Source organism: Tupaia chinensis, unplaced genomic scaffold (genome assembly GCF_000334495.1).
Source record: "Tupaia chinensis unplaced genomic scaffold, TupChi_1.0 Scaffold144058_2, whole genome shotgun sequence".
NCBI lineage: Eukaryota > Metazoa > Chordata > Mammalia > Scandentia > Tupaiidae > Tupaia > Tupaia belangeri.
Genome location: NW_006203911.1, coordinates 809966 through 831046, shown reverse-complemented (window position 1 = coordinate 831046; position 21081 = coordinate 809966). Strand labels below are relative to the sequence as shown.

Sequence of the window (21081 nt, the reverse complement as noted above, 5' to 3'; positions counted from 1 at the left end):
CTAGGCCTGGGGAACAGGGTGCCTGCCGTCTTTATGCATCTCCCTAATCCTCTCCCTAGCCTCCAAGATTCCTTAAAATTTAAAAGGTAGTAAATGAGCCTCATGGAGCTGTTCACCAAAGTCCCCCAGTTTTGTTTTGTTTTTAAATGTTACAGGATGGGTGTGCTTGCTGGAGAGAGACAGAGAGAATGTGAGAATGCACTCTCCAGGGAGATAGCCATGCACAGTCCCTTTTCCTCCATTCTCCTCCCTGGATTTTGGGCATGTACACATATGTGCCCAGTGTATTTTTCAGACCACCAGGCCTAGGACCCAAACCACATAGTCGGCCACATGGGATCCAGCTGCCTTAACCCCCCCATGCCACTGACTGGCCCAAAGCCACCCATTGATGGCTAAGTAATTCAGCTACTTTCTGCCATTCAGGAAGTTTCTTACTAAGCCAGCAGACTTCTTTGTTCTGTCTTTCTGGCTTGTCTGTGACAATGCAAATGGATTTTGGCATTGATGAAAAAGCAAATGATACATAAGCTTCTCTGACTATCCTCAAATCTATATTGTCATGGATGTTGAGTCTCCTGGACACAGACTTGTCATGAAAGCAGTGTCTGTCATAATTATTGCATTCATTGAGTGTGGATCAGAGACAGGCTATCTCAGGGGTTTGGTGTGTAGCTCACTTTCATAATATGTTTTGTATAGCTGCTGTTCAATAAAGCTAATCTGCAATGATAGCCAATCAGGGGGTCCCCTCTGGCTGCCAGCTATCTTTCCTACAAAAGTATTTGCTTTGCCAAGCAGGTCAAATAAGACTAATGTTAGTTTTCACATAAAAAGAGACACCCCAAAGGGCTCAGATTTTTTGGTTAAAGAACGTTGTTCTGCCTTAGTCATCCCTGATGAATCTGAGGATGGACACATTAAGGGATATTTGGTGAATACTCCTTTACTTTCCCCCTCCATTAAAATATCCTTAGCAGCCAAGCGTGGAGCCTTAAAGTCCCAAATGAGAAGTCTCTCATTATGGTGTTTCCACTGTATTGACTATGCCTCCTCCATAATGAGAGAGATTGAGAAATGTTGGATCCGTGTGCCTTATTCTCAGAGAAAGACCCTGCCCATTTATGGCCATTGTCATTCTTTTTTTTTTTTTTTTTTGGAGAGGTTTTTCGCTATAGGGCGCATGCGTTCCCCAGACAGACAGAGAGAGACATAGAGACAGAAAGCAAGAAATCACCCCCCAGGGGGGATGGTCATGCCGCAATCCCTTCTCCTCCATTCTCCTCTCGGGATCTTGGGCACACACGCACTCGTGCCCGGCATGAGATTTAAGCCACCGGGTCCAGGACGCGAACCACGGTCAACTACGTGGGAATCCAGCGACATAGCCATTATGCTAACTGCTGGTTCCCCGGCCATTGTCATTCTTAAGAAGACAGTTCACACTGGATCCAAGCCATCATTGACGGAAATGGAAGAAAGGAATGAGGGTGTATGGTTTATAATAAGTCACTATTCTGCAAGCTCCCCCAAGAGGCTTGGACTTGGGTTTGTTTTATTTTTAATGTCTTCCACAAGTAGGGTATACTTTCACTGACAAAAAAGTTGATATCCAAAGAAAAGAGAACACTATTCTTTGTCACAGTAGACACTTAACCAACAGCTAATAATATGTAAACATTATACCAAATAGAATTAATGTCTTCCTGAAACAAGTCTGAATTCTAACCAGTGATGGTACTCTCAAGACTTCTCATGGAGCACATCCATACCTGAAGACACCCAGTTGAGTCTCCAAGTTGAGTTGTATATGCTTCTACACTTACACAACAGCTGGCAACGAGATCAGGCTATCTTTTTGGAGGAAGACCAAGTCACTGTCATTCAGTTTCTACATGATTGGGACCCAATTTATATGAAAATGTATTAAGTTCTATGCAGAATAGCTGAAAAAGTTAATTTTTCTTTGAAGTTATTTATTTTTTGTATATTACAGGAGACCTGACTTCAACAAAATGTGTGATTTATATGATTCATTTACTGTTGTTTTTCTTGAGGAACAAGCACATCAAGATTGACTTGTGGGGCTAGCAGATGGTGTAGTGGTTATGTCACTGGACTCCCACATGGACAACAGCAGTTCAAGTCCTGGACCCAGTGGCTTGAAACTCATGTTGGGAGTGGGGGGCTGTGTGCCCAGAATCCTAGGAGGAGAACAGAGGAGAAGAGATTGTAGCATGGCCATCTCCCCTAGGGAGTGTTTTCTCACTTACCCTCTCACCGTCTCTGTCTCTCTCTGGCAAGCGCACACACCCTAAGGCAAAAACCTCTACCAAAAAATTAAATTCAAAAAAATAAAAAAGATTGACTTGTATACTTCCAACAACAAGATTAACTGGGCTATGGAGGACAAACAGGAGATGGTTAACATTGTAGAGACTATTTATTGAGATGCCTGCAAAATCTGAGACCTGCTGGTGTCTCTCAAGGACTACTCCATGGAATACAAATATTGAGGTACTTACTGTGGTCTGTATAGAAAATTTTGTGGAGCAATTTTCAAGTGGAAATATTTTAAACTATCTAAAGCCTTTGGAAAAGTACATGAAGCTCAAAGGCTGGAAGATCTTTGAGATAAGGATTGCATGGATATAACTAGCTGATATAAGTAAATACACAGTGATAGGAACATTCATGAAAAAAGACTCCCCATGGAAACAGAAAGAAAGGCACGCATATAAAAGATAGTAGCTGAGGACTGCTATATGCAAGGTACTGTGGGAAGTCCTGGTGAGAATGAAGAGAACAAAAAAGATATAGATTTCTGACCTCATACTGACTCCAGCTCTCTTAGAGCGCCCATATTTTCTCCCTAATAAAACCTGCCTCTTATCCGTTTTGTTCATTTGTTCATTTATTTATCCATTCACTGAAAATATCTTGAGACCCAGCCGTGATAGCACAGGCTGGATGCTGCTGCTTGGCAGACTAAGGGCATGTGGAAGGTTCATTTTCTATCCCTGGGCCCTGTAAAGAAAACTTCCAGGGATATTGGTACATACCTATAATCTTAGCTATTTGGAGACTTAGACAGAAGGATTACAACACGACAAAAGCACAACACACTTGTACACACACACACACACACACACACACACACAATATGTGGAGAAATAGAGATCACAAAATCAAGGAGATACATAATGGGCGTGGCTCAATTCTTGCCTCTTCATGCTTAGTGTCTAGTGGCAGAGGAAGCAAAGTAAATATTACTACACTACAATGCAGCAGGTGTCATAGCAAAAATGAGTATAAAAATACTATTTTACCAGGGGTAGGTTGAGAGGGAGTGCTAGGTAGGTTGTGCTGGTCAGGGAAGGTTCACAGAAGAGGTAACATTTGAGCTAGGTGTTCAGGGATATATAGGAATGTGTCACTGGCAATAAAGAACTAAGAATAATCTAGGCAGATGAAGCAGTGCATCAGTCACTGATAGGTGTGTGAGAGTATGTAGTATGGAGACAATGGCTAATTGTTGAGTTGAATGATATCACCTCATTCCATAAAGACTTTGAGGTAGCTTATAAAAAGGATTACAGTATAAGAAAAAATGTTAATATAATAAATAAGCATTTTGGTAAACTATAAATGACAATAAAAGGTGAAGGCTAGGTAAGGAGGTTAATTAAAATTTAGATGTGTAGATCACAGGATACCAGCCAGTTTCCAAAGTTGTGCCACACCTGTGACCAGGCAACCAAAACAAAAAAGGGAAACTTTCTCAGTTATATAATGTGTATTTTCCATAAAGAGCATATGAGGGTATTTCAAAAATTCCATGGAAAACTTCATGTATGCATGTCATTTTAGTCCTAGTTCTTTTACAGGGATTTTCATATATAGAGGTGTACACTGAATGAAATATTAGGTCATCAGGAAAGTCATGATGTATTTTTCTTTGTTTTTCTGTGCAAAAATGTGTCATGACTTTCCCGATGACCCAATAGTTGTATGATCTCAAAAGCCTAAACAGTGGTGTGTAGCCCAGCACCAGTCAATATTACTTTTTCTCATCTTCTGCAAAATAGAAAAATTAGAAATATAGGGAATTTGTGATGAAACTAAATTTGCTCAATTGAAAGGACTGTCCTTTATTCTGAGATTATAGACTTCCTATATTTTGGGGTTTAAAATGTTCTTTTAGGGACCAGCAGATGGCGTAATGGTTATGTCGCTGGACTTCCCATGGTTTGAGTCTAGGACCTGGTGGCTTAACCGTCATAACGGGTGTGTGTGTGCATGCCCAAGATCCCAAGAGGACAATGGCAGAGAAGGGATTGATTGCAGCATGGCCATTTCCCCTAGGGAGTGATTTCTCGCTTTCTGCCTCTCTGTCTGTCCGACAGGCACACACATCCTATAGCAAAAATCTCTCTAAAAATATGTTCTTTTAAACTGCAGGACTGATACTTTGATTAGTTTCTCTGTTATGTTTTTCCCCATGTTTCTTCTTGGCAAATTAAGAAGTTGACAACTTTAAATATATGTATATGTGTATGTCATTTTACTTTATTCATCTCTAAAATCCAGAAATCTGGGAACCATGAATATCGTGGGAAATATTCTCACTAATGCCCCTTCAAAGGTGTTCACAGCATCTCTGGATGTGACTCAAGGGTATGACCCTGAACCTGTCAAATATTCTAACAAAGCAAGAACACAATGTAAATGACTAAGAAGGAGGACAGGGAAAAAAGGCTAGAAAGGTAGATATTTGCAAAACCTCACGCTGAGGGAATAAAACTTCGCTGGTGGAAATTTGGATTGAATTTGAGATATATTAGAGAATAGTCTTTGTAAACTGAAATTGTCACATAACCTGCCTAAGCCGTTTGCTGGCTTTATCACTGTATATGAGCCAAGCCCTACCTCGACTTTCTAACTCGAATGGATGAAACAATTGTTCAGATGATCTTGTGGGGAAAACAGCATAGATGTTGGTAGAATTTGATAGTCATTAGGCAAAACTTTCAGAACTTTTACTTCCAAAAAGACTGGTGATATAAGTCCAGAATCAGCACAGCTCAGTCAGACTCTCCTTAGAAATCTGTTCTTTCTTTAGGTTGCCTGCCTGAAAAGTTTTTAAAGATCTGTGTGGCGGGGACAGTACCCCAGTTATATGGTGGTTAAGTGTGCTGGACTCCCACATGGTCGACTGTGAGTCCCAGACCTGGAGGCTTGCTCTCTCTTTCTTGCTCTCTCTAACTTACTCACTCTGTCCCTCTCTGGTCAAATTTAACTAAATAAATTAAATAATTCTAAAAAAAAAAAAAAAAACTATGTGGAGAGGAGGCCAGCAGGATTATAGTGGGTTAAAATTTCTCAATACCTAGGCTTCAGATTTAATTTTCCAGTGAATATTGTAGAAGCTCTAAAGAAATAACAGTAATGTTCCAGAAATGTGTAGCTCAATTGAAATCATAATTTTCTGTAAAATAGCTTAATTATGCATATATAATTAGATCTTATTTGGAACATTTATTTTGGAATAATCTATGGTTGAATTTCAGTTAGTGTACTGTGAGTGCAAACTACCTTCTGGGGCTCATAGGTCTCTGGAACACCTAAAATATTGAGCTTCTCTTTGTGGGACCATGGGCACTTGGATGGGGGAGAAGTCACTGAGTAGAGGCAGAGCCTTTCTGAGGGTCTTGAAGAGGCTTCCAGCCAGCCAGAATGAGGGTTCAGTTCTGCAAATGCAAGCAGAATAGTAAATATGTCCCCTCCTACCTTAGCCTACCTTCACTTCATATATTGCCACAATCCCAACTCTGCAGCTCAAAGTTGAGACAATAGATTTTCTTAAAGGCCCTTTAGTTACCTAACCCTGTGTCAATGCATGTATCAAATCATCTTTTTTGAGTTTTATTTATTTTATTCATGATACTCCATACATGCTGAAGACAGAGAGAAAGAGAGAGGGAAGGAGGGAGGAAGAGAGAGAAGCACCCTTGGCAGGGTCTCGTCATGCTGCAAACCCCTCTCCCCAGTGCTTCAGCTGGTCAGGATCTTGGGCACACATGCTTATGCCCAGTGTATTGTCTGGCCAACCCAAGGATCTGAAGTTGTAGTCCACTATGTGGCCTCCAGCACTACAGTTCAGTTTGCTACCAAGTGCACCACATGACTGACTTGTATCATATGTCTTAACAGAAAATTCTAGGTGTAGAGGTAAGCAACTGTGAGGTAACCTCCTGGATACGAATATTTGAAGGCCACTGAAGGTTAAGTAGATAGGTATTAAGCTTAATCTGAGAAGGAGCATCTTTTTTTCTCCCTGTATACCCATAGACTTTGTGGGAAGTGTAGACTAATGGCAAGAAGCATGTTCTTTTTTTTTTTGCATTACTTTTTTTATACACTTAACTACTGTACATCTTTACAGCATACAAAATGGACTTTCTGGGCATGAGTATATTGCATGTTAGTCCAGTAAAAAATATTACCATATACATTATCATCAACAAATAATTTTCCATTTTTTTCTTTTTTTAAATTGGGCATTCTTTTTTTTTTTTTTTTTTTTTTTTTTTTGGGAGTGTTTTTGTCTCGGCGCGCGCCGCGAACAGACAGAGAGAGACAAGAGACAGAAAGCGAGAAATCATCCCCCAGGGGGGATGGCCACGCCGCAATCCCTTTTCCTCCATTCTCCTCTCGCGATCTTGGGCATGCACACACACGTGACCGGCATGAGTTTAAGCCACCGAGTCTGGGACTTGAACCGCGGTCAGCTACATGGGAGTCCACATAGCCATTGCACTAACTGCTGGTCCCTTAATTGGGCATTCTTTTTAATTTCATTTTCTTTTATATATTCAATCATGTTATTTAGCTTATAAAATGAATATTCCAACATGTAAACATTTCTCCCTAGTCCAGTTGATAAAACTATAAAATTATCTTAACAGATAATACCACATTTCTTTGTCCCATTAATGCTTTAATTTTCCATTTTTGTGTCCATTAAATGTTCTTCTTTCTCCCCCCCCCCCTTGATTCTCTCCCTCCTGCTCCCCATTGTCCACCCTCCTCAAGGCTGCACCTCATAGAAGTATGTTCTTAAGAGCCATATATGGGCTATCTCCATGACCTGGTGGTTAAATCAGCCAGATACTACATGGCCAAAAATGTAGTGCAAGTCTCAGACCCAGCAACTTGAGAAACATACCAAGTGTATGTACACGCATATCTAAAAATCCTAAAAGGAAGGAGGGTGAGGGCAGAAGGGATGGCAGCATCACCATTCCCTGTGGGGTAGATGCTTTCTTCCCTCACTGTCCCTCTGTCTCTCTCTGGTGACCACACATGCCCTCTAAAAAAGAGAAAAAGAAAGAGAGAGAGAGAAAAAGGAAAGTTCAAAAAGAGCCACCTACTGTGTTACCTTACCATGTTATATCTCTATGAGCCTCAAACGCCTCGATCACCTCACCTACAAAATAGGGAATAATAATATTGCCCATTCCTTTGGACTGTTGTGAAGATTAAGTCTGATGATGTGTATAAATCTTGGAAATTTATAAGTACTCAATGTGTAGCTTTAGCTTATGATGCCATCCTTCTCTCCTGCCACAAAAGTGGAGTTTTAATTTAATGGGAAGAAAGTCAGTGTGCACTGGCCTGCCAGAAAATATCAAGGGTTGAACCATGAAATGGGCAAGGGTGGTGTCTTTGTTAAATACCAAAGACCGGCAACCTCTAAAGTTTCTAGTGTGTTGAAGAGAACTGTAATCTTAGCACATCTAGTAGAGTGCCAGTCATTTGGGAATGTTCCAACTGGCCTTCCACATAGCGACACTTCACTGACAACAATTGTTCAAGACAGTGGCTCTGGGACCCTGAAATATCCCAAAGCACTTTGTCCATAATATGATAAAAAAAAAAATCATGGTCATCCAAGTTTGAGTGTTTAGTGTACTTTGTATTTTCATTCTTTGAAAATAGTTGGCGCTATGTAGCAAACACATCCCACTCCAGCCATGATGGATAGTTTCCTTATCTATTTGTGTATAACAAACCATCTAGAGGCCAGCCCCGTGGCCTAGTGGTTAAAGGAGCTGGATCCGATGTGGCTAACTGGCTCTAGTGACTTGGTAAATACACTGGGCACATGAGCAGACATGCCCCAAGTCCAAACAGGATAGAGAAATGGAGGAAAAGGAATTTCAGCATAACCATGACCCATTGGGCATACTTTCTCCTCCTCACTCCACTCCTGTTTCTCTACCCTCTAAAGAAAAAAAAAAAACCTCAGAACTTAATAGCAACACAATGACTTTATTGTAAGATTTTCTACAATAAGAAATTTGGACAGGGCTCAAACAGGAAATTTTTCTGTTTCATGTGTTATCCACTGAGATACCTGCTTGTATCAGGCTGGTGTGGAGGTTCAAGATTCACTCATATGTGCATATTCAAAAATCCTAAAGGGAAGGAGGGTTAGAGCAGAAAGGATGGCAGCATCACCAGCCCCCCATTTGGGGTACTTTCTCCTTTCCCTGTCCCTCTGTCTCTCTGGTGACCATATGTGCCCTCTACAAAAAGAAAGAAAGAATCAAATTCAAAAAGATCCACCTACTGTTGGGACCTTACTATATCTCTATGAGCTTCAATTGCCTCATCTACAACATAGAGAATAAAAATATAATTAATAATAATATTCTCTAATGTCCTTGAGAAGGACAGGTATATGACTGTACTTAGCTAGATCTCCCTCCATTTCCATTTACTGTAAGGCCCTCTCCACATGGTCTTTCTAGAATAGTAGTCAAATGGTCTTATGTGGACTCAAAGTTTCCATACCACATATTCTCTGAAACAGAAAAGTGGAAATTACATTTCTCTTTAAGTCCTGGGTCTAAAAAAGGACACAACCTAACTTCTGCCATATTCTATTAGTCAAAGTAGTTATATAGCCTATCAAGATTCAAGGATGAGGCATAGACTCCAACTCTCTCTCTCTCTTTAATTCATGATAAGAGAGTGTGTGCACACATGAGGAGAGGGAGCGGAGGGGAGGAAGAAAGAGAGAAAAGTATCCTTAACAGGGACTTGTCACACTGCCACACCGTGATTTCCTTTCCCCAGCTCTTCAGCTCATCAGGATCCTGAAGATACACATACACACCTGGCATATTTCAGATCATTTAGGCCAGGGATCTGTATCACAGTCAGCCATGTGACTTTCAACACTGTAGTTTGGTATGCTACTGACTAGGTGCACCACAGTGGCTGGGCCAGATCCCAAGATCTAATGGAAGGAGTGTCAAAGAATTTATATCTACCTCCAATCCACTACAATTGTCAGGCCAGCCCCTACATAGCCTAGGGGTTAGGGGAGTTGAATCCTACATAGCCTGCCATGAAGTTCTAGTCCTGGACCTGGTGGCTTAAAAAACATACTTGGGTGTGTGTCCTTGCATACTCAAAGTCCCAAATGGAGGAAGAAATGGAGGAGACTCTCTTTCTGTCTCTCTCTCTTTCTGGTGAGCAAACATTCCCTCTGGCAAACTAAAAAACTAAAACAAAAAAAGATGAGATAAAACAATTTTCAACCCAGCCCTGTGGCCTAGTGGCTTAAGGGAGCCAGATCCCACATGGCCAATTGCAGTTTGAATCACTGTCCCAGCAGCTTGAACAATATATGTGCGTGTGTGCCCAAAATCCCTACAGGATGGAGAAATGGAGAAGGGATTGCAGGGTGACTATGCTCCAGTAAAAGGTGCTTTCTTTCTCTCTGTCTCCCTTTGGCAAGCACATGCACCTTCTGGTAATTAAAAAGAAGAGAAAAAAATTATTATCAGAGTACAGGGTAGTATAGTCAGCAAGGTAGTATAGTCAGTGGTTAAGAACATTAGAGTTAGACCAAGCTAGATGGTCTGCCTCTTACTAGATATGTAAACTTGAGCAAGTAACTAAACCTCTTTGAGCCCCAGTTTCTTTATCTACAAAATGAAAAATAATAGGAACAGGTCACATGTCTAGCGCATTGTAAGGACCCAATAAACAATACAGAAATAATGATCATTGATGATGCAATGTTTTAACTGTTTGCATGACTCTTTCGAAACTATCAATAGATTTTAAGGTCAAATATTTTGTCTTACTCACTCCTTTGACCCAATCATCTGTCACAGGACAGAACATCAAAATATTGAACAGATGGCTGTATGTACAACTGGATAGTAGCATAGACATAACATTTGCCTCCATAGTACATAAATCCTGGTTCACACATAGAGAGAGAATGTAGGATAAGAATATTGCCAGGTTTAGTAAGTGTGAGTTGTTAGATAGCAGGAAGCTTACGGAGACATTGCAACATTACTTGACGTCATGCAGTAGAGCTGCAATTCTGAAGAGCAAGCTGGCTGGACTAGCACATAGCATTGGCAGCATTTCCAATGGGCTGAGACTTTGGGAAGTGCATGAATTAGAAGAGGGAATACAAACCAACACCTATGGCTCTTCCAACATTGACCATGCTAAGAGTCAAGAAGGCAGTGCAGAAAGGATGCTAGGAGAAGAGATGGTAAAAGAAAAACAAAAAGGACAGGGATTTTACATGGAAAGAACTTTAGAGGAATACCTTGGCCTTTTTCACAACCCTTTTGTATGATTTCCAAACTTCAGAAATTAAATTCCAAATATACGTGGCTCGATGCCACAATCCTCCAACCTCCAGTAGTTTTTGCCATAGGGTGCATGCCACCATGCCTGGCCCAAACATATGGGGCAATAGAACATTCTTGTTAGCAGTATTCCTCACGCCAGGCCAGGAGCCTAGAAAAGGAAGAAAATTTCTCTGGTGTTCTATTCTCAGTGTATTTTAAGCTGTTGGACTTCTTTGATTTTTCAGGTTCTATAATACTCATATAAGGCCCATGATTTCAAAGGGTTGTTTTCTTAGTTGGCATTGAAAAGCCACTCCATTTTGGTGCTTAATGGCTCAAAACAAACAAAAGAAATAATCAATGTGATAGGAGCTGAAATGTCATGTACAATCTACCCTGTAGCAAGCTATGCTGGGCAGTGTAGCCCATGGAACTATTGACATATTGAACAAGAGGAAGAATTTATCTCTCTGGCTTTAGCCATATGTCATGAATATATTTGCTTTTAAATGAATTTATAAAATATTAATGCAATCATACCAAACAGCAGAGTGGTAAGTACATCAGTCAGGAGTTATATTTATCCAGTGTATTTGTTTTTGGTTTGTCTCCATTTATTAGTAGGTGGTACATGGAGACAGGCATTTCCTTCTCTGTGAAAGTGGCAGAACTTGTTTAATGAACTGATGTTTCTGTAATCTGTGGTAAGGTAGAGCTGTGAGTGACAGAGCTATATGAATAACAATGAGGAGGCAGGCAGAACAATAAAAAGAAGACAAACATTTCAGTAGGAGGGAAAAGATACATGGGATTGTTTAGTTGGCACACAATCTAATCTGATCTTTTCCTAACGAAAATTAACAGTTTGTAAATAGGTGAGATAATGTTAACAATTTCTCCAAAATCTTCTGTACAAGAAATCACATTTTCCAAAGACATAAATAGCATTCTAACCACAGTGCTCTTATTCTACAGCATAGAAATAAAGGTATCAAGGGCCTTGAGTTTCTAAGTTGGAAAAGGAAACCTAGACACACACCTGTCACCTGCATAGAGCTTGACAAATAGGAGACCTATTACTAATGTTTGTGGAAAGTGGGAATGAATGCCTGAATCAATGAATTTATCACTGTGTGTTTTGAATAAAAGGAAAGTAGTCCTATCAGGACTACATATATAGGACTATCTACCACTGCAGAAGTTTTCCTATCTGTTGTCCTTTCATTATTTGAACTAAATAGCATTATATATCCCTACTTATAACAAAAAGGAAGTCAAGGAACACAGATATTGAAAAACTTTCCTCAATATCACATAAGTACCATGTGAAGTAGAGATATGAAAGGCACAGAAAGAAGAGTGTGTGTGTGTGTGTGCACATGCACATCAGGTCATATGACATATGAAAGATAAAAGTATTGGGTCATTGGAAAAGTCATGGCGTATTTTTCTGTGCAAAAATGAGTCATGACTTTCCCAATAAATGCTTCTATAAAAATAAAAATTTTTCTGGGGAGAAATTTTTTTCTTCCCAAACATTTCAAGGGTCTTGACCTCTCAGGATAATAAGATGTGAGAGGATGGAGAAGGCTCTATCTTGCCTGGGCTGGTTTTGCAACAGCAATACCCATGAGCTACCTTCTTGCCTAGGTGCCCAGTCACAGATCTCTCTCTTGCTGGGCCTGTGGAACTTAAAATTTTGCTTCTGTGGGAACCATAGGTTCTTCCCGTTGTTTAGTTCCACCTCCTCCAGCATCTTAGAGAGCCATTCAGAGAACTTCGGGCCACCTAGGAGACATGTTTACAAGCATCACTGCTCTGGTTTATAAGATAAGCACAATGTTCTTTGGAAATAGAGCCCAATACTGCTCTACTGCCACTGCCACTGCCACTACCTCTGTACTACCAGAAAGCCTAATGCAATACTTTCTTCATTAGCAACCTACTGTGTGTAGTTCTATAGTGAGGCCAATAGAGACAACATTTAAGCAATGAAATCAGTGCTGCCTTTAGATCCAGCTCAAAGGCCCCTGCCCTGGGCCCACACCTCAGAAGCCCCCATGATTTTGAATGCCTACCTTGCTATTTTCTAAGTCTCTCTCCAGTGTTGAACTGGGCAGGCAGTGCCCTCAGGACAGGTACCTTGAGTCCAGAGCATGTATTGTCTATGCTCTGGTCCCCCAAAACTGTGATCTTAACACAATGTTGTATTGTGAAAAGGCAGAAAGTATGTACAAGGGACAGCAAGAAAGCTTGTAAGGCTGGAGCAGAGGATGTGTGTTAGAAACTAGTGGAGGACAGGGCCAGCAGGTGGCTTGGTGTTTAAGGCCACTGGACTTCCACATGGCCAACCACTGTTTGAGTCCTGGAGCTGATGGCTTGCTTTTTCACTTCTCTTTCTCTATCCTTCCTTGGTCAAATTAAAATAAATTAATTAAATAAATGAAGCTAAATAAAATAATTCTTTTTAAAAATAAAATAAAATAATAAAATAAAAAGAAACTAGTGGAGATGAAATTAATAGACAAGGCACAGTCATGTTCTGAAAGATCTGAGATGTCAAAATGAAAAGCAGAGTTTTAAATAGGCCCTGATCACAAACAAACAAACAAACAAAGAACTAAGCAGCCCTATCCCAAAGGGAAAATACACAGCTATAAGATAATATTTAAGACCTGGAAATGCTAAGCACCATGTTTTTGTAAATATTGTGCTTCTGTTTTGGAACAACCTTCAATTTGAAGTTTACAATGTAGCAGTCTGCCTCCTCTTTACCATGCATTGTGTCATTTATTTATCTCTCTTTCCTCACTTTTCTAGACTTTGATCCTGCTCTTGGAATGATGACTGGAATTCCACCAATAACTCCAATGATGCCTGGTTTGGGAATAGTACCTCCTCCAATTCCTCCAGATATGCCAGTAGTGAAAGAGATCATACACTGTAAAAGCTGCACACTCTTCCCTCCAAATCCAAGTAATATTCTGCTTTTTCTCCACAAGCCACAATGGTTTTGGTGTATAATAATGCTTTCTTCTTTTTCAGAAGAATACCTAAGGGCTTTGTAGATGTATGTAAGCGTTACCTAGAAAACACAAGGTGGTAAATTTTTTTCTTAATAGGCAAGGCTGAATTTTATGCACAGAACACTAGATTTTTGTGTACAAGTTGCAGTGCAAATAATATAACATGTTATTAATGCTATCTGATAAGGAATTCAAGTGTATTAGTAGAAAAGGATGCACCCAACACAAAATTGCTCAGCACTGTGATCTGCAGTCTCTCTTTTTCATAACTGGCACACATGCTGGGAGAGAGTGTAGTCTGAGCCTACTTGAGGTACAGGTAAATGTAGGTTTGGTGCTAAGAAGCCTCCACCGCTACGAGCTATTCACACAAAACTTGAAATACTACTATTCAAATGATGGGCTGAAATATACAGCAAGCTGTGGTTCAGCTTGTTGGAAGGGCAAAGAGGAATATGAGGAATATTGAAACTAAATCAGACTACTTGTAGCTACTGAGTCAGTGCAGTTCACATGGAAATGATCTAGGGATCCGTCTTGTCAGTAATGAATAGACTTCTCCTTAGACTTGCTCTTAAACATTGGTAGAGATATAGTGGCTATATTTCAGGAAAATTATAACAACAATAATAATTACTCAAACTTTTTTTCCAGATTCATTCGGGGTTTTATATTCTTTAAATAATTAGATGCTACTTCTGCACATGTTCCAAGCCTCACTAATGCTCTTTCCATAGTTTTAGTGGTGTCTGGTGGTGGACCAAGGTCCCTGCCACTGTAGTACAATTTGTTAAAGGACACACTTAGGGGTTTAGACCATAGGCCAAATGAACCTGCCTTATCACAATAAATATGAACCTTTGACCTGTGACTTTAGGCAAGTATTTTGTCTCCTACATTAAATAACAGTGATTATCAGGGCCACAAGGTGGCGTGATGGTTATGGCACTAAACTCCCACATGGCTGACCGTGGTTCAAGTCCCAGACCTGTGGCTTACTTTCTCACTTTCTCTCTCTCTCTCTCTCTCTCTCTCTCTCCCTATAGCAAAATTTAAAATAATAACAATAAATAAAAGTAAAATCAATACTTATTTAAAAACAAAAATAATGTGTTTATCATGTAATCAGGTTCTGGCAGAGGACCTATATTTTACTTAGTCTAGTCTGCTTATAACTGAGATGATTGTAGGGTCAGTCAGGGTTGGTGGGACAGATCATCTTGGGCCCTTTTGCTAGTGAAAAATTATTTTTATGCTTTCTTCTCATTTTTGAAGTTGGTGGTCAAGAGGGTGCATCTTTCCAAGCCAAAAAGAGATCTAGGAGGTAGACATCTCAGAAGATTGTATTGAGAAAAGATCTAGCATTGTCATAAGGAGAATTAGGGGATAGAGAATAAGATGACCCTTGTAGGCCTTGTCAGCTAAACTGACCCTGCCTGGATTTGTGTTTAGTGCCTAAGCGAATGAGCAGCACTGTACAGCCTTGTCTCCTACTCTTAGTTCCACTGCCCTTACAAATGAGTGATGGCCTTCCCTCCCCCTTTTTCCAACGTGTTACTTATGGATTAGAGAAAGCTGGACAGTGCATCCTTGATAGTACTTTTTCATGTCAAAAACCACACATTTAGGTATTGCTAGTGTTAAAACCTCCTACTTATAAAAAGGTAGAATCCTGCTGATTTCATCATTCATTGCATAATCAGCTTGTACTAGGCTTTCATTGTCTCAATCAGGTCTAAGCTCATAACCTGTAATGCCCAGATTGGGTGTAATAGATGGCTTTACAGGATGTCCGCTTTCTAAATTTCCAAAAAAAAATAGCACAGATGCCTTATTTATAACACATAGACCACATTATTGCGCAGTCTTTAAATGGATATAGAAATGTATGGCTTAAAGAGGCTCCAACTTTTGATAGTCTGTAGTAAAAGAAACAGATATCTCTCAAATACATTTTTAATCTTTCCCCACCTGCAGCAAGGTCTTCTCAGTTATGAGCTATTAGAGCCACAGAGTAAGAGAAACAGTTTGCCCTCATGGCTTCATCCTTTAGTTCTTCATCTTTGCATTGAGAATGCAGACAGGGAAGATAGTGCCAGTAAAGTGGTGGCTTCTGGGAAGGAACCTGGCTTTGGAACTGAATTCAAAAATAACACTCCTGGGAACCAGCAGTTAGCGTAATGGCTATGTCGCTGGACTCCCACGTAGTCGACCGCGGTTCGTGTCCCGGACCCGGTGGCTTAAAACTCACGCTGGGCGCGTGTGCGTGCGTGCCCAAGATCCCGAGAGGAGAATGGAGGAGAGGGGATTGCGGCGTGACCATCCCCCCTGGGAGGTGATTTCTCGCTTTCTGTCTCTAGGTCTCTGTCTGTCTGGCGAGCGCACGCGCCCTACAGTGAAAATCTCTCCAAATAAATAAATAAATAAATAACACTCCTGACACAGCTTAAAGTAAACTAGTATTCTATTTGATTTTTAGAACTTTAATTTTATTAAACGGGGGCTCAAGGTTCAGACGGCAGCACAGCAGTAAAACATGATGCCCTGCAAGGCAATCCCAAATGGGAACGTACCCATTTCAAGTATGGAGACCTCCCTGAGTACGCTGGGTACATGCTTACCCATGACCAGGGCTGGCTGAAGGCTATGATGGATCATGGAGTTGGTACCCTGCTGTAGGTGCTGTCTCTGTCTCTCTGTCTTGCTCATGGGAAATAAACTTTAAAAAATAAAGGGGGGACTGAGATTAATTGGGTGAGAAAAGCATGAATGTAGGTGCCTCCCTTAGGTCTCTGCTAAAAGCGTGGCAAAATCAAAGCAGAAGCACATTTTTGTTAACAACTCCAAGACTTTGCTTTGTGAAGGTGAGACAAGAACAGGGTAAGATGGGAGGAAGAGGGATTTGATGTGACAGTGGACTCTACAGAGCCCACCAACAGTGCCTAATAATACCTTGGTTATAAACCCCACTAGTTACTCCTGCCTGTCTCTAGAATATTCTCTTATACTCAGTGGCCTCTGAAGTTCCTCTCAGCAATGAAGTCCTGTAATTCAGAGACTCTCACATTCTCTTTTTTCACCATCCAGTCTGCTTCTAAGTCTTGTCGCTTTATTAGAAAGTATCTTTGCCATCAATTCTTTCCCTTCTGTCCCATCTGATACTTCATCCAAGTGCTTGTCACATATATAGAACCATAAAATTGTCCCGGTGCTCCTATTGCCCATAGATTCATAGTCCAACTCCTGACCTCAAAAACCTTTCACTGCTCTGCTTCATGTGACTATCTTCAATCCATCATTTCTACTAGCCATATTCCCACTCTTTTGTCAGGTTCAACTGCTTCCTGACCTCACACTCTTCACACTTCTCTTTAACCCAACTTCAAGTGAACTCTCCCCTGGAACACTTCTACATGGAAAGTACTAAAATTAAAGGCATGGTGAATCACTCCAAAACATTTCCACCTACATGTTGAGTATTAAATCCAATGGATACATTTTAGTGCTGAAATTACCTTATCTCTCTGCCACATTTAGTAATTACTGACTCCTTAATTTTTCCTGAAACCTTAAGTCATTTGAAGGTTTGAGAATGACTGAGATAACCTAAATAATGACATATTGGGTCTTCTGGAAAGTCATAATGCATTTTTGCATAGAAAAACAGAAAAATATCTTATGACTTTCCTGATAACCTATATTTTAAGAAGGGGAAAAGACCATCTTCAGCATCCTGAAAAATTTTAGTATTTCTAAATCTATAAGAGAAAAAAAATTTTATTTCTGTCTACCTCTTAGTTATAAAAATCCTCAAAAGATTGGATCTAAACTAGCTGTTTTAAGTTCTCCTCTTCTTCCTTAAATCCCTTTTATTTATGTTTTTTGTCCCTTCTCTTCTATCAAAATGTCCCTTGTTTAAAAACACTAATGACCTTACAATGCTAAATCCAGTGGCAATTCTCAGTTCTATTCCTAGTTGACCTAGTTATATAACAATTGATCACTCCTTTCTCATTGCTATGCTTTCTTCACCTGCTTCCAGAAAACTGTGCTGCTATTGGTTTTCCTCCCAACCCACTGGTCACTGCTTCTCAGTCTCCTTTGCCTGGTAACCTTCCATTAACCTTCCATAAATTTATTGTCATTGGAGAGCCCCATGGCTCAGATCTTGGGCCCTTTTGTCTATCTACATTCATACCTTTGATTATCTCATCCAGTCTCGTGGCCTAAAAAATATATATGCTAATGACACCCAAGTTTATATTTAAGCTCAGACCTGGCCTGCCCTGAACCCAAAACTCATATTCAACTGTCTACTTGATAGCTCCACTTGAAAATCAGATAGACATCTCAATATGTCCAAGACTAAATTCCTAATATTTGCTCCCAGACCCACTCCACTAGTACTCAGGCAGTGGCAACCACATCCTTCCAGTTGCTCAGGCCAAAACTTAGCAGTCATCTTTACCTAGTTTCTTTCCCTCACAAATCGCATTTAATCTGTTGCTACTGTCATAATAACCACTATTGTGAACCAGTTTATTACCTTAAAATATATATCCATAGTCCTGCTACTCTCACCTAACTATGACTATGATCTAGTTTACATCTAGCATGATTCATTTTCTACACAATTGTGATAGCCTTCTGATTGGTCTTCTTTCACTCTTACCCCTGCAGTCTATTCTCAATAGAACAAGCAGAGTGATCTTTTTAAAATCTAAGTCAGATCATGTCACATCTCTACTCAAGGCCCTTTAATGACTCCCCATTTCACTCACAATAAAGGCCAAAATTCTTTTAATGGAATGGAAAGTCCTATATAATCTGTCCTGTCCTCCTCCCACATTTTCTCTAACTTCATTTCCTATTCTCCTCTTCATTGCTCACTGTGTTCCTGTCAAAATGACCTCCATGCTGTTCCATGAATTCATCAGGCACCTTCCCATAATACGGCCTTTGCCTGGTTCTTCCCTCTGATGTAATATTTTTCCCTAAGATATCTATTGAGTCATCGGGAAAGTCATGGTGCATTTTTGCATAGGAAAACATAGAAAAAATACTATTTATGTTTTTTGTCCCTACCCTTCTATCAAAATGTCCCTTGTTTAAAAACACTAATGACCTTACAATGCTAAATCCAGTGGCAATTCTCAGTTCTATTCCTAGTTGACCTAGTTATATAACAATTGATCACTCCTTTCTCATTGCTATGCTTTCTTCACCTGCTTCCAGAAAACTGTGCTGCTATTGGTTTTCCTCCCAACCCACTGGTCACTGCTTCTCAGTCTCCTTTGCCTGGTAACCTTCCATTAACCTTCCATTAATTTATTGTCATTGGAGAGCCCCATGGCTCAGATCTTGGGCCCTTTTGTCTATCTACATTCATACCTTTGATTATCTCATCCAGTCTCGTGGCCTAAAAAATATATATGCTAATGACACCCAAGTTTATATTTAAGCTCAGACCTGGCCTGCCCTGAACCCAAAACTCATATTCAACTGTCTACTTGATAGCTCCACTTGAAAATCAGATAGACATCTCAATATGTCCAAGACTAAATTCCTAATATTTGCTCCCAGACCCACTCCACTAGTACTCAGGTAGTGGCAACCACATCCTTCCAGTTGCTCAGGCCAAAACTTAGCAGTCATCTTTACCTAGTTTCTTTCCCTCACAAATCGCATTTAATCTGTTGCTACTGTCATAATAACCACTATTGTGAACCAGTTTATTACCTTAAAATATATATCCATAGTCCTGCTACTCTCACCTAACTATGACTATGATCTAGTTTACATCTAGCATGATTCATTTTCTACACAATTGTGATAGCCTTCTGATTGGTCTTCTTTCACTCTTACCCCTGCAGTCTATTCTCAATAGAACAAGCAGAGTGATCTTTTTAAAATCTAAGTCAGATCATGTCACATCTCTACTCAAGGCCCTTTAATGACTCCCCATTTCACTCACAATAAAGGCCAAAATTCTTTTAATGGAATGGAAAGTCCTATATAATCTGTCCTGTCCTCCTCCCACATTTTCTCTAACTTCATTTCCTATTCTCCTCTTCATTGCTCACTGTGTTCCTGTCAAAATGACCTCCATGCTGTTCCATGAATTCATCAGGCACCTTCCCATAATAGGGCCTTTGCCTGGTTCTTCCCTCTGATGTAATATTTTTCCCTAAGATATCTATTGAGTCATCGGGAAAGTCATGGTGCATTTTTGCATAGGAAAACATAGAAAAAATACATCATGACTTTTCTGACAACCCAATACATAGCTAACTCTCTCAGCTCATTCAAGTCTTTGCTCAAATGCCACTTTCTCAGTGACCCTAATAACCTATTTAAAAGTGCAGCCCTCCCCACCACACTCCCAATTCTATTTACCTTGTCTATTTTTTAATATAACACTTATTACCTTTTAATGAACTATTTAATCTGTAGAATATTAACTCTGCAAAGTCAAAGAGTTTTGTCTGGTTTTTTGTTTGTTTGTTTGTTTTTGTTTTTTGGCTGGTATATCCCCAGCACTTAGAAATGTTTCTGACATATAGTAAGTGTTCAATAAAAATTCGTTGACTGGTGGAAGAAGTTGGTGGGTGCACTAGTATATGCATGGATGCATGGATGGTGACCAGGAGAATATGGAACAATTACCAACACATGCTGATGACTTCCAAGTTGGTTATTGTGAAGCCAACTCTGTTCTGAAGAAACTCTTCTCTTAGAAGAGAGCTTCAGAGCCTCAGACACAGTACCCAACTGCCCACTAAACTTTTCTAGGTGAATCTACATCGAATGTATGAAAAATGGCTTTATAGTATAGTAGACAAACTACCAGAGTATAAATCAACAGAACTAGGTCCTGATCTGGAACATACTTACTCTTTTTTCACAGGGTAGATATAAGAGTTTTACTGAATTCCCAGTGAGCAGTTCTCAGTGGTAAGAGAAGAGGGCAGCACTATCTCTCCAGAGAGGTCAATTTTATCAAGATATTTCACTGCAGCTGCTAGACCTTCTGTATAGAGAGAGGTTACATTTTGAGTCTACTGGGAAATAACAGTGAATGTGAACTATCATCTGCTATCTGTGTCCAGGCACATGGGAAAACACCCAGGAGCCAAAAGAAGAGCAGATTTTCATCTTACTATATCAAAACAGGCAGACCCCATTTTGGCTCTCAGGGCTAGATTCTATAAAAAGAATTAGAGAAAGTGGATAAATTGAGCCTTAATAAAAATTCACCAGCCTTCTGATTATTTCCAATCAGTTGGGATTACATTTAAATACATCTGACCCCTGCTGATTGTCTAGGGGGCTTCAGTCTTGGGCTGTCTAATGAAATCAAGTCAAAGACTTTGCAGTTTTAAATT

The 21081-nt window shown here is 40.0% G+C and overlaps 1 protein-coding gene across 4 annotated transcripts in view; it reads left to right on the top strand.

Moving 5' to 3' along the window:
- Positions 1 to 21081, top strand: part of ENOX2 (ecto-NOX disulfide-thiol exchanger 2) — a 348870-nt gene that overhangs the window by 251817 nt on the left and 75972 nt on the right. For all 4 annotated transcript variants that reach the window (XM_027767236.1, XM_027767234.1, XM_027767235.1 and 1 more), the window contains one exon: positions 13491 to 13646. In XM_027767236.1, coding sequence (XP_027623037.1) covers positions 13511 to 13646 — 136 coding nt within the window. In that variant the 5' untranslated portion in view covers positions 13491 to 13510. The remainder of the gene's footprint in view (positions 1 to 13490; positions 13647 to 21081) is intronic.